At 35.8% G+C, this 14,352-nt stretch overlaps 1 protein-coding gene across 1 annotated transcript in view; it reads left to right on the top strand.

Moving 5' to 3' along the window:
* Positions 1–14,352, top strand: part of LOC103588465 (ubiquitin carboxyl-terminal hydrolase 34-like) — a 49,067-nt gene that overhangs the window by 31,972 nt on the left and 2,743 nt on the right. Inside the window, exons 11-13 of the mRNA XM_008570140.1 lie at positions 12,929–13,054; positions 13,465–13,594; positions 14,271–14,306. Coding sequence (XP_008568362.1) covers positions 12,929–13,054; positions 13,465–13,594; positions 14,271–14,306 — 292 coding nt within the window. The remainder of the gene's footprint in view (positions 1–12,928; positions 13,055–13,464; positions 13,595–14,270; positions 14,307–14,352) is intronic.

Here is a 14,352-nt window from a genome sequence, read left to right as displayed (position 1 = left end):
TGTAAATGGGCAGGCTTTCTTGATTTCTCTTTCTGCATGTTCACTATTGGAGAATAGAAATGCTGCTGATTTTTGTGTGTTGATTTTGTATCCTGCTACTGCACTGAAATCATTTATCAACTGCAAAAGTTTTTTTGTAGAGTCTTTAGGCTGTTTGATATATAGGATCATGTCATCTGCATACAGGGACAGCTTGACTCCTTCTTTTCCAATCTGGATGCCCTTTATTTCCATCTCTTCTCTGATTGCTCTGGCTAGTACTTCCAATACTGTGTTGAATAGGAGTGGTGAGAGTGGACATCCTTGTCTTGTTTCCGTTCTTAAAGGAAAAGCTTTCAGCTTTTCCCCATTCAGGATGATATTGAGAGTGGGTTTGTCATATATGGCTTTAATTATGTTGAGATACTTTCCATCTATACCTAACTTATAGAGGGTCTTTGTCATGAATGAGTGTTGAATGTTATCAAATGCTTTTTCAGCATCTATAGAGATGATCATATGGTCCTTATGTTTGACTTTATTAATATGGTGTATCACATTTATTGATTTNTTTTTTCAGAGCATTGATTTCCTTGTACATTTCTTCTTTCAGGTCCTGTATACTTTTCCTCGTTTTATCATGATGTTTAGCTGAGTTTTCTTGTATCTCATTCAGTTTCCTTAGAATTATCACTTGAAATTCTTTGTCAGTCATTTCAATGGCTTCTTGTTCTATAGGAGCTAGATCTTGAGAGTTATTACCCTTTGGTGGTGTACTTTCTTGAATTTTCTTATTTCTGGTATCCTTTCTTTCATGTTTATTCATTGTGGCAGTGGGTTTCACAGTCCACAGGTTTGACACTATTGTCTGACTAAGATGTTGCTGGGGTTGCCAATTTGGTATGGCTACCTTAGTGACTGTTCAGTTGGCCCCAAGTGCCTTGCGTGTGTGGTTGCCTCAGGTCTTGGGCCTCTCTGGGGAGTCACCTCTCTGGTTGGCTTGGACTCTGCCGGGCTGGTGGGTCATGGGGGTACTGCAGGGTGTGTGGTCCCTGCTGAGCTTCTACCTCCCGTGCTGGATGTCTCCCTGTTCCACGTGCACTGGGCCGGGCTGCTGGGATGCGTAGAGGCACCGCAGAGCGTGTGGTCTCTGTGGAGCTTCCCCTTCCCCTGCTGGATGTCTCCATGCTTCCTGCTCGCTGGGCCGAGCTTGGGATGGAGCTGGGTGGTGGCAGTGAAGACTACCTGCTGCTGGATCATGCAGCGGCGGCCCCCCCACAGGGTGTGTGGTCTCTACGGAGCTTCTGCCTCCCCTGCTGGACATCTCACTGCTCGTATGCACTGGGCCGGGCTGCTGGATCACGCGCGGCGGTGGTGGTGTGGTCTCTGCAGAACTTCTGCCTCCCCCGCTCAACGTCTCCCTGCTCTGCGCACAACCGGCAGGCTGCTGGATTGCACTACAGCAATGTGTCCCCATGGAGTTCCCGCCTCCCCTGCCAGATGTCACCCTGCTCCGTGTGCACTAGGCCAGGCTGGGAATAGAGCTGGGTGCTTGCGGTGAAGCCTACCTGCTGGATCACGCAGTGGCGGCCCCACAGGGTGTGTTGTTTCTGCTTAGCCTCCGCCTCCCCTGCCGGACATCTCCCCACTCTGTGCACACTGGGCCACGCTGGGAATGGAGCTGGGTGGCGGCGGTGAAGCCTATCTGCTGGATTGCGTAACGGTGGCCCCGCAGGACATGTGGTCTCCGTAGAGCTTCTTCTTCCTCTGCTGGACGTCTCCCCGTTCGGTATGCACTTGATGTTGTTTTTATAGTTGTAAATCGGTTGATTTGTGGGAGAGAGTGACGCTAGGGACCTTCTATTCTGCCATCTTGACCGGAAATGGAATTTATCTTGATTTAAGGGGTTAAATTTGTGTTCAAGTTTTTCTCCCTTTTTTTTAACTGGCCCAATTGCATTTGTTCAGTAACACTTTTTTCCCTTTCTGACTTGAGATACTGATTTTGTTGTCTTGAGTACATCATTTTCTGATCTTTCTAGACTGACCTGTTTGTATGTCTAGTCATGATCTGTACCAGGAATGATAAACTTATGGCCCGTGGGCAGCTCAGCCATCTGTTTTTGGCTCTTTAAGGGAGTGATTGCTGATACCTAAATTTATACTAGTTTTTCTCCTTTTCTTTACTTGTGTCTTTGTAATATTTAAAAATATCTGGTAGGGCTGGTCCTTCCTCATTTTTCTAGTTTTTCTGTCTCATTTTTCTATATGAATTTTAGCACTTACTTAAAAAAAATACTGTTTTTTTTATTGTGGTAATGATTAAAACATGATATGCCTTTTGTTTTCTTATTCTTAGAAATTTTTATTTTTTATTGCCATTATAAATAACAATTTTTCCATTTTACTTAATTTCTTTCTTCGTCCCTCTCTTCCCACCTTTTCACTATGTCTTTCTAACATAGGGCTTCAGAAAATAAACTTCAAAATCTTTTAACTCTTTTGGAATTTATTGTTAAATGCTTTCCAAATTTGAAAAAATTGCATAAATTTATGTTACTTATTGAGACAATACTTCTGTCTTAAAATGGAGGTAAATAGCTTTTTGGGATAGATTTTCATGTTTCAGTAACAGTAGACAAATTCCCTAGGATTTAGAAGGGTTTTAAGTATCATCTGATGCAGGTGATATTGTGCACATTTTTGGGGAGAAATGATCCATAGTTTTCATCAGAATCTCAAAGTGATGCCAGATTTTAGAAATGCTGATTTATGCTCTTGTAGTAATTAGGTTCTGCATGTGTATTTGTATGCATATTTAGATTACCACCTTATGAAACATTGCATACATTAGTAGCATGTGAAGTTATGACTATATTTGGGTTATAGTCTGGCGGCTGCAATATCCCTTTCTATATATTTTATAATTTGAATCTTATTCCTTCCTGCCTTTCCAGGAACTGTTAACATGAGTGATTATTCCTTCCTCCATTACATATTCAAATCTCTTGTCTTTACTGGATTTTTTTCTCCTTCATGTTGTTGGCTCTCTTCATATACCTTTGCTGTCTATTTATACTTAAGAAAGCCAACTAGGTAAGTGGTATAGATAGTCTTGGGTGTTGTGAAATACTTTTCCATTCGAACTGTCTCTCATATGGGACTCCTAACTGGCCATTAGCTCAGTTGGTTAGAGTGTGGTGCTGATAACACCAAGATCTGGGGTCCGATCCCTGTTCGATCCCAGTACTGGCCAGTGGGGAAAAAAAAGCAAAACAAACCAATAAAAAAAGTGGGACTCCTGTCTGGCAACTTTTGGAGGGGATAGTAATGGAAATGTTAATGCTTATACTATTTTCTTTAGTGTTATCAGGCTTTCTTTTCAGCTGTGGAACTTTAAATGAGGGAAGGTGAAGGGGTGCCAATATCTATACTTACAAGCTATGACTTGTACAATCAACTATGTTATAATTAAAAAAAAAAAAAGCTAAGGCTTTATATAATTTTTTCCCTCAGGGAAGAGCCCTGTTGGCTGGGTAGTATAGGTTGGCTGCTTGTGTTTTTCTGACAATGGCTGACAGATGTAATCATTCTTTATAGACGACTTTACTTAAATCTTCTGTTTTCATCTCCCTGTCTCCTTACTGCTCTTCATCAAGTCTGTTATTCTGAACCTGGGTCTTTCCCAGTGATGTTGGGAAGATTGTCTGGTCTACCTCCTCTGTAGCTTCCTCACAGCTTCCTCTCAGTTCCAGCTTTTTCTACCTACTAGACTTTACAAAGGTGTTCCCGCTCATTTCAGTCCTTCAGAAATTTGTTCAAATCTCACATCTGTTGGCGACTCTCTTATTTATGGGTTTGTTTCTTTTTATTCTAAAGTACAGTAATGATTGATTTTTTTTTCCCTCTGGAGGATGAGGAAGTTCTTTTATCAGTCTCTCCCACTTTCTCATTTTCTACCTCCCAATTTTTATTATATTATTTGTACTTTATCAAATATTACAACATTTGAACTTTACGCTATAACTAGAATTCTCACTGTTGTTTGGTATTAATTCTGTTTTTAAGTATGTGACTCAACCACACGTACTTTTCCTTATTCCTGTTTTTCTCATTTTTTTCTTATTCCAGAGTTAATTTGTAATTATTCTTGTTGTGGATTTTAGAGAGTAGACTTTTGTTTTCCTTGATGGGAAGTGTGTGGATGTTATATTCTGGGATTCTGCACACTTGAGGTGTCTTTTTTCTTTATGATTAGAGAAGAGCTTGACCGAATATATAAGATACAAAAGCCACTATTGTTTTTCCTCAAAACATTGTAGAGAAGACATGATTAGTAGTAGTTCATTATTTTCTGAACAAATAACCTTTTTAAAAAAGGGCTGGTGGGGGGTGGGTACTAGCTGGTTAGCTCACTTGAGAGAGTGTGGTGCTGCTAACGCCAAGGTCAAGGGTTTGGTCACTGTACCGGCCAGCCATCCTCCCGATAAAAGTTTTACCAAGATATATATCCTATTATCTCCTGTTGGCAAGATTTTTCTCTCTGTAGTTTTTTCAAGTGTTCATTAATCCTGTGAAGGTTTTTGTGTTTTGTTTTGTTCTAAGTTTTTGGTTGATGTCTTTTAACATATGTATGTACTTTTTCTTTTCTGTTTTAAAATATTTTATTGTGGTAAAATATACATAACATAAAATTTACCATTTTAACCATTCATGAGTATGCAATTCAGTGGCATTAAACATATTTATAATGTGTAAACAACATCACTACTATCTATACCCAAGACTTTGTTCATCTTCAATAAAAACTCTTTATGTATTAAGCAATAGCTCCCCAGAGGGAGGAATTTTTGGCTTTTCTTAGGTGTCCCACGTAAGTGGAATCGCGCAATGTGTGTCCTATGTGTGACTTATTCGACTAAACATAATATTTTCAAGGCCCATTCATGTTATAGCATATATAAAATTTCATTCATTTTTATGGCTGAATAATATTCCATTGTATGTATATAGCACATTTTGTTTATCTGTTCATCTTCTGATTTGTGTTGTTTCCTTCTTTGGCTACTGTGAACGTGGGTTTACAAATATCTGTTGAACTCCCTGCTTTCAGTTCTTTTGTATATATATCTAGGAGTGGAATTTCTGGACCATATGGTAATTCTGTGTCTAATCTTTGGAGAAACTACCAAATGGTTTTCTACAGTGGCTGCTCCATTTTATATTCTCACCAACAATGTGGGAGGGGGTGGGGGTTCCAGTTTCTCCACATCCTCACCAACACTTGTTATTTGCCTTTAAAAAAAATCTTATCGATCCTGGTAGGAGTGAATTTGTATCTTATTGTGGTGTTTATTTGCGTTTTCCAAATGACTAATGACGTTGAGCATTTTTTCCTTTGCTTATTGTTATTTGTATGCAGCCATCCCTCAGTATGTGCAGGGAATTTGTTCCAGGATCCCCACATATACCAAAAGCTGTGGATATTCAGATACTGCAGTTGGTCCTTCAGAATCTGTATCGCAGCCATCCCTCAGTATGTGCAGGGAATTTGTTCCAGGATCCCCCACATATACCAAAAGCTGTGGATATTCAGATACTGCAGTTGGTCCTTCAGAATCTGTATATGTGAAAAGTCAGCACTCCTTATACATGGGTTCTGCATCCTGTGAATACTGTATTTTCAGTCAGTGGTTGGTTGAAAAAAATCTGCGTTCAGGTGGACTTGTGCAGTTCAAACCTGTGTTGTTCAGTGATCATATGTATTTTCTTTGGAGTAATGTACATTCACGTCCTTTGCCTGTTTTTGAATTGAGTTGTTCGGTTTTTCTGTTGAGTTTTAGAAGTTCTTTGTAATATTATGAATGTTAATCCTTTATCAAGTATATAAGTTGCCTATATTTTCTCTCATTCTGTATGTTGCCTTTTCACTTTTTAAAATTGAGATTTAATAGACAATTAAAGTTATATATATTCAAGGGGTACAATTTGATATACACTGTGAAATAATCACCATAATCAGGCTAATTAACATATCCTTTACCTCTCATAGTTAGTCCATCTATCCCTCCCTCCCCTTCTTCCTTCCCATCCTTTGTACTCCTTTCCTTTGTACCCTTTGACCAGCATCTTGCATTTCTCTCTCCTCTCAGCTTTTGGCAGCTACCATTCTCCTCTTCTTCAAGGAGTTTGACGACTTTAGATTCGACATAAGTGAAATCTTAAGTGAGATCATGCAGTATTTATCTTTGTGTCTTATTTCACTTAGCTTAATGTTCTCTAGGTTCATCCATATTGTCAAAACAGCAAGATTTTCTTCTTTTAAAGGCTGAGTAATATTCCAGTGTGTGTGCATATATACATACCACCTTTTCCTTATTCATTCCTCTGTGGAAAGACATTTAGGTTGTTTCCATATCTTAGCTATGGTGAATAATGCTGCAATGGACGTGGGAGTGCAGATACCTCTTTGAGATACTGATTTCATTTCCTTTGGATATATACCCAGAAGTGGGATTGCTGGTTAATAAGGCAGTTGTATTTTAATTTTTTTGGTAACCTCCGTACTGTTTTCCATAATGGCTGTAATCAATTTACATTCCCACCAACAATGTACAAGGGTTCCCTAATTCTCCATATCCTGGCTAACCCTTGTTATCTTTTGTCTTTTTGACAATAGCTATTCTAACAGGCGTAAGGTGATATCTCATGGTATTGATTTGCATTTCCCTTATGATTAGTGGTGTTGAGCAGCTTTTTTACCTGTTGGTTATTTGTACATCTTTTGAGAAATGTCTATTGTCCATTGCCCATTTTTTAATTGGATTATTTGGGGGTTTTTTTGCCTAGTGAGTTGTATGAGGTCCTTATGTATTTTGGATATTAACCCCCAATCAGATATCTGGTTTGCAAATATTTTTTTTCATTTTATAGGTTGCCTTTTCACCCTGTTGATTTTTTCCTTTGCTGTGCAGAAACTTCTCAGTTTGAAATCTCACTTGTCTATTTTTGCTTTTGTTGCCTATGCTTTTGGTGTTATATCCAAAAAATCATTGCCCAGACCAGTGTCAAGAAGTTTTCCCACTGTTTTCTTCTCATATTATACAATTTTAGTCTTATATTTATGTTTAAGTCTTTAATCCATTTTGAGTCGATTTTTCTATGTGGCGTAAGGGACTGATTTCATTCTTCTGTATGTGACTATACAGTTTTTCCATCACCATTTGTTGAGTCTGTCCTTTCCTTTTTGTATATTCTTGGCACCCTTCTCGAGGATCAGTTGACTGTAGATGTGTGGGTTTATTTCTGGGCTCTGTTTTTGTTCCATTTGTCCGTATGTCTGTTTTTTTTTTTTTTTTTAAAGATGACCGGTAAGGGGATCCCAACCCTTGACTTGGTGTTGTCAGCACCACGCTCACCCAGTGAGCGAACCGGCCATCCCTATATGGGATCCGAACCCATGGCCTTGGTGTTATCAGCACCACACTCTACCGAGTGAGCCACGGGCCGGCCCCGTATGTCTGTTTTTTATGCTAGTACCTTATTGTTTTGATTACTGGAGCTTTCTTACAGTTTTGTTCTTCCTGCTCAGGATTGTTTTGGCTATTTGGGTTCTTTTGTGGTTTCCTATGAATCTTAGGATTGTTTTTTCTATTTTTGTAAAGAATGTGATTGAGATTTTGATAGGGATTGCATTGACTCTGTAGATCATTTTGAGTAGTATGGCCATTTTAACAATATTAATTCTTCCAGTTCGTAAATACAGGATGTTTTTCCATTTATCTTTCTCTTCAGTTTTCTTAATCAGTGTTTTATAATTCTCAGTGTACCTTTTGGTTAAGTTTATTCCTGAGTATTTTATTCTTTTTGCGCTATGGTAAATGGGATTTTCTTAACCTTATGTGGAAACCTGTTAGTCATTCACCATTCACTATGATGTTAGTTGAAGGTTTTTCATAAACAACCTGTAATGTGTTGAAGAATTTTCCCTTATTCATTTTCTGAGTTTTTTTTTTTCATAAAAGGAATTTGTCTGTGTCTTCTAGGTTGTCCAATTTTCTAGTGTACAATTTTATATTATCTCTTATAATCCTTTTTATATCTGTAAATTTAGTAGTAATGTCTATTTTTATCACAGCTTTTAGTTATTTATGTCGTATTTTTTTCTTAGTAAATCTTTCTGAAGAACCCACTTTTGGTTTTATAAGTTTTCTCTATTGCTTTTATATTTTATCTATTCTAGTCTTTATTATTTCCTTTCTTATGTTAGCTTTGGATTTAATTTGTTCTTTTCTAGTTCCTAAATTGTAAAGTTTGGTTGTTAATTTGAGATCTTTCTTCTATTTTAATTTACATTTATATTTGTAAGGATAAATTTCCATTTACAGATGTAAATTTCCCTCTGAGCATTGCTTTCTCTGCATCCTGATAATTTTGGTTTGTTGCGTTTTCATTTATCTGTAAGTATTTTCTAATTTCCCTTGTGATTTTTCCTTTGAATGTATTGTTTAATTTCTACATATTTGTGAGTTTTTCAGTTTTCCCTTTAGTATTGACTTTTAGCTTCATCCTGTTGTAGGTGGAGAAAATGTTTTGTATGATAATATGTGTTCTTTAAAATCTGTTGAGACTTCTTTTGTGGCCTAACTTGTCTATCTGGGAGAGTGTCCTATGGGTGCTTAGTACAAGGTGTTTTCTGCTGTTGTTGTGTGGAATATTCTGTATGTCTGTTAGGTCTGTTTGGTTTATTTTGTTGTTCAAGTCCTCTATTTCCTCATTCATCTTCTGTCTGATTGTTCTGTTTATTACTGAAAGTTGGATATTGAAGTCTCCAATTATTATTGTAGAACTTTTCATTCTTTCAGTTTTGTTAATTTTTCCCCTGTTTATTACTGAAAGTTGGTTATTGAAGTCTCCAATTATTATTGTAGAACTTTTCATTCTTTCAGTTTTGTTAATTTTTCCCTCATCATGTGTATAATTGTTATATCTTCTTGGGCTTGAACCTTTTATTAATAAATAATGTCCTTTATTTTTGGTAACCTTTTAAACACTAATTGTGGTTTTAAAAAAAGCAAAACTATGATTTCTCCCCTTTCACCATTTTTAAGTGTACAGTTCAGTAGTTTTAAGTATATCACGTTGTTTTGTAACAGATCTCTAGAACTTTTTTATATTGCAAAACTGAAAATCTATTCCCATTAAACAACAACTCTTCTCATTTTCCCCTCACATCAGCCCCTGGCAATTTCCATACTTCTATTCGTTTTCATGATTTTGATTACTCTAGGTACTTCATGTAATATAATCATAAGGTATTTGTCCTTTTGCGACTGGCTTATTTCACTCAGCATAATGTCCTCAAGATTCACCTATATCCTAGCATTGTGGCAGGATTATCTTCCTTTTTAAGGCAGAATAATATTCTATTGTATGTATATACCATATACTCTTTATCCATTCATCTGTTGATGGCTGGCTGCTTCTATGTTTTGTCTATTATGAGTAATGACATAGTGACTGTGGGAGAGCAAATATCTCTTTGAGATTCTGCTTTGAATTCTTTTGGATATATACCCTGGAGTGAGATTGCTGGATCATATGGCAATTTCACTTATTCTGGTAACCTTTTTAAAATTTAAATTCTTTCTTATTTGATATTGGTATGGCAAGCCCAACCTTTTGCTTACTATTTGAATGGAATATCTTTTTCCATCCTTTCACATTCGCTCTATTTGTATCTTTGGCTAGAAGGTGATCTTCTGGTAGATAGTGGATCATTTATTTCTTCATTATTGTCTGACTTCTTTTCATTTCAATATAAAGGACTCCTTTTAGCAGTTCTTGGAGGGTAGGTCTAGTGTTAACAGACTCCTTCAGTTTTTGTTTTTCTGCAACTGTTTTAATTTCTCCCTCGTTTTTGAAGGACAGTTTTGCCACGTATAGAATTTTTAGTTGAAAGTTTTCCTTTCAGCCTGTTGAATGTATTAGCTCACTGCCTTCTGGCCTCCAAGATTGTGGATGAGAAATTGGTGAATAATCTTATTGAGGATCTCTGGTATGTGATGCATTGCTTTTCTCTTGCTACTCTTTCTTTCTTTCCTTTCCTTTCCTTTTCTTTATTTCTTTTTTTCCCTTGGTGGGTGGTCAGTGCAGGGATCCAAACCCTTGACCTCAGTGTTATAAGGTGTGGTGCTCTAACAAACTGAGCCAACCGGCCAGCCCAACTTTTGCTGCTTTTAAAACTTTTGTTTTGATTTTGGTGTTCTACAATTTGATTGTATTGTGTTTTGGGTGTGGGTCTCTGAGTTTATCCTACTTGGAGTTTGCTGAACTTCTTGGATTTGTAGATTTATGTCATTCATCAAATTGGGTGTTTTCAGCCATTATTTCTTAAGTGTTCTTTCCCTTCCTCTTCTCATTCTGGGATTTACACAATGAGTATGTTGGTCTGCTTCATGGTACCCCACAGGTCCCTTAGGTTATTCACTTTTCTTCCTTCTTTTTTTCTTTTCCTCAGACTCGAAAAATTCAGATGTCCAATTTTCAAGTTTGCTGATTCTTCCTTTTGTTGCTCAGAGTTGCTTTTGAACCCCTTTAGTGTATTTTGAATTTCAGTTATTGTATTTTTAAAAATTTCTTTTTATAATTTCTGCCTTTTTATTGATAATCTCATTTTGTTCATGCATTCTCTTCGTGCCTTTTCCTTGTCTTCCTTTAGTTCTTTAAAGCATCTTTAAGATAGGTGTTTTAAAGTCTTTGTGTAGTAATTCCAACAAGTGGGCTTCTTCAGGTACATTTTTTGTGGACTTAATTTTGTTTTTTTGAATGGGCCATACTTCCCTGTTTCTTTGCATGTCTCATGTTTTTTTTTTTTTCTTTTTCTTTTTCTTTTTCTCCTTAAAAACTGGACATTTAAAATTAACGTGATAACTCTGGAAATCAGATTCTCCTCCTACTCCAGGATTTGCTCTTCCTTTTTTTTTTTTTTTTTTTTTAATTTTCTTAGGATTTCTCTGTCCTGGGTAATTAGCATGATATGAAAGCTTATAGTCTGTCTGCTCAGGTCTTTTCCAAGCCTGTGACTCTCTCTCGGCATCCATGGTAGCTTTCTGAATTCCCCTGCATATGCAGTTGTTTTTTAATGTTGTTCCACAAAACAGGTACAGTTCCTGTAAATTGTTTTGGTAATCACTTCGGGTGGTTTGTGTTGAAACAGTGGCAGCCAGCCTCTGTGCCTGTACCTCATCAATCAGAGCTAGCAATCAAAACTTGGAAGACATTCCTTATTGCCCACTCTGGCTCCAATAAGTTGCACCAGAAACCTGTATTGCTGTCCCTATAGCTGCCTACCATAGGGCTAGGGTGGAGGGTTTGGAATGGGTAGCAGCAATAGTGCTGAAAGCTGATATTTGCTGATATTAACTACAGTTTACCAACCAGGCTTTCCCCTGGATGTGTAAGGGGTCAAATTCCAAATTATTCCCAAGTTCCAGAATAGTTATATCAGAGAGTTTCTGCAGTACAGTTGTTGTCTAGTTGCAGAGATGACTTCCTAGCACTTTCTGTTCTGTCATTTTCCCTGATGTCCTTTTCCTCTGTTTTTGATAACTAGTGAAGGAGAGTCTGTGAAGTAGCTTCATTATGCCCACTTTACCAGAAACTTGAGCCATACAGTCTTAATATTCTTTTCTGTACTTTTTGAGTTTGCTATCATAATGTGCACATCTAAAAGAACCTATTTTGTTTTTGCCTCAGTTACAGGATTTCATAATTTTCTCTCAAGGTTCTTGTCAGTTAGAGATAACCAACAAGGTATTTGATTATCAAAATTAAGTATGTTATGGAAATTCCCTTATATTAATGATCATATGGGCAGAAAATCAGAAGTTTATTATATTGTATGTTTTTATCACATTTTTATTAGAAAACATATATAATAGTTACTTGTTGGCAAAAAGCAAGTATAAACTGTTAATATAGTCTAATTATAATGTTTAATACTATATTAAAATTAATGTTCTTAGAGACCTATTAAAAGTATTAAACTTATAATTGATTATTCATATCTTTTTTTTAAATGGGTAATTAGCATTGAAGTAAATAGTGGTATCAAAATAGTGTAGTTTATAAGAACTTTCACCAACACAGAAGAATTTCTCCAGTGTTATTTCACTACTTTTATTTCACTTAGTGCTTCAGAATTAGGTTGTGTACATTTACCATGATCGGGGAGGCAGCAGAAGAGAATTCATATGGTTTATATCTGCAAAATAGAAAAATCAATATTTTGGTGTCAGAAAATCAATACTTTCTTATAAACTTTTTATGTATTGAAAATAAGTAGCAAACCTCAGCTTTTTATTTGAGAGCTCTCAGGTTGGGAATTACTGGTCTAATCTTATATTATTTGCTCTGATTGATTTCACAGTTAGCAATGGTATAGCTATAATATAATTTTATCCTTCGTGGCATTGTAATATTGAGTAGTCATATGTTCATATTTTCCCTTGTATATTTACATACTTCTGTTTATTATAAAAGGGGAACTTTTCTATCTCATGGTTTATTATTATATAGACCTTTATGATAAGAGATTCTACTGTGTACTCTAGTAATGTGTTACATAATTATTTCATAAACATTTAATATGCGAAATATACCTGAAATAATATTTCCTGGAAACTGTATTTATTAAGGGCTTCCCTCTTGAGACTAGGAAATTAAGCTTGTGTTTGTTTGGTTAAGATAAATTTGTTTAAGTCATATTTTCATTATTTTATGATCTGTTATTTACGATATTAGGTAATTGGCATTTTACCAGTATATTTAGTAATATTGGTATTCTGGCCAACTTCTTGACTTTTCAAACTATGTAACTTTTCATATCAGGTAATTTATTTATGTAGGGCAATTATTTTTGACTATTCTCTCTACCTTTATTTTCTAGTTGAAACATTGTAGTCGGTATATACATGACTTATTTCCCTCACTCATCAAGAATTTGGATCCTGTACCACTCAGACATCTCCTTAATCTGGTCTCAGCTCTTGAGCCAAGTGTTCATACTGAACAGGTAATATATTCAAAACATAATTGTAGTACATAACTGTGGTTACTAGAGGTGTTTGGAAAGTAGGAGAAATTGGTTAATGGACACAAAAAAATTGGTTAGGGAGAAATTGGTTAATGGACATAAAGAATGATTATGTTTTGCAATGAAGAATATACTCATTGTCCTGATTTGGTCATCACACTTTGTACACAAATTCCGATAGTCAACTCTGTACCCCACAAATACGCATAATCAATTATGTGTCAATTAGAAAAAAAAAACAACTGTTTTTTTCCTGTAAAGTGAGAATTTGTTACATAGTTTAACTTGTAGTTTATTAGTGCTGACATTTCAGTTAGACAAATGGGTGTTAATTTTGTTATAGTGTTGCCTAAAAGCCTCCAACTTTAATCTCTCTCTCTTTTTTTTAGACACTGTACTTGGCATCCATGTTAATTAAAGCATTGTGGAATAATGCACTAGCAGCTAAAGCTCAGTTATCTAAACAGAGTTCTTTTGCATCTTTATTAAATACTAATATTCCTATTGGAAATAAGAAAGGTTAGTAAAGTGTAATGTATTTTAAAGTAACTTGTCCAAAATTTATGACTCAAATTTGGAGTATTTTCTGCTAATACTTTTAATTTAATCTTAATTTTAAATTAAGTTTAGGATGATAGGTAGAGTGTGTATGAAAGGGTTAATAAAACTGTGGTTAGTTTGTTTTTGGCTTACCCTTCAAGTAAAGGGCAGTGATAAAGTTTTAGTAGTTATTGTATTTTCTCATGTTTAGATTTCTTTCCTTTAACAAAACAACCAAACTTTATTTTATAAGAGCTTTGGAGCTTTGGTTTAGTAAGTAAACAAAAGCTTTGTTTTAGAAATAATGTTAAGAGTAGAATATAATGATATTCTTTTCTTTTTGTTCTTTATACTTCAAAGTTTTCTACCATATCGTGTGCTTTGTGTTTATCTTTTACATATATAGCTTTCACGGACTTTCTAAAACTTTATCTACTTAAACCCAATTTTTGTCTCCTGACATCATATACTACTCTTTTCTTAGGCTTTTCTGTGCAGGCACCCACAACAACTACTACAGGTGGTGGGAACTTACATTATTACAGGTTTCCCTACCTGTGTCTTGTTGATTATGTAATATGAACAACTGATATGCTGTCCCTGAGAAGCTCAGTCACTTAGAATGTTTTCCTCCTGTTTTTTCCTTTTCCTTCAGAGGAAGAAGAGCTCAGAAGAGCAGCTCCATCTCCTTGTAAGTTGAGTCTTTTTTTTTTTTTTTTTTTTTTTTTTTTTTTTTG

The sequence above is a fragment of the Galeopterus variegatus genome, unplaced genomic scaffold (genome assembly GCF_000696425.1).
Source record: "Galeopterus variegatus unplaced genomic scaffold, G_variegatus-3.0.2 Scaffold574, whole genome shotgun sequence".
NCBI lineage: Eukaryota > Metazoa > Chordata > Mammalia > Dermoptera > Cynocephalidae > Galeopterus > Galeopterus variegatus.
Note: the sequence above shows the minus strand (reverse complement) of the source record. Positions and strands in the feature narration are given on the sequence as shown.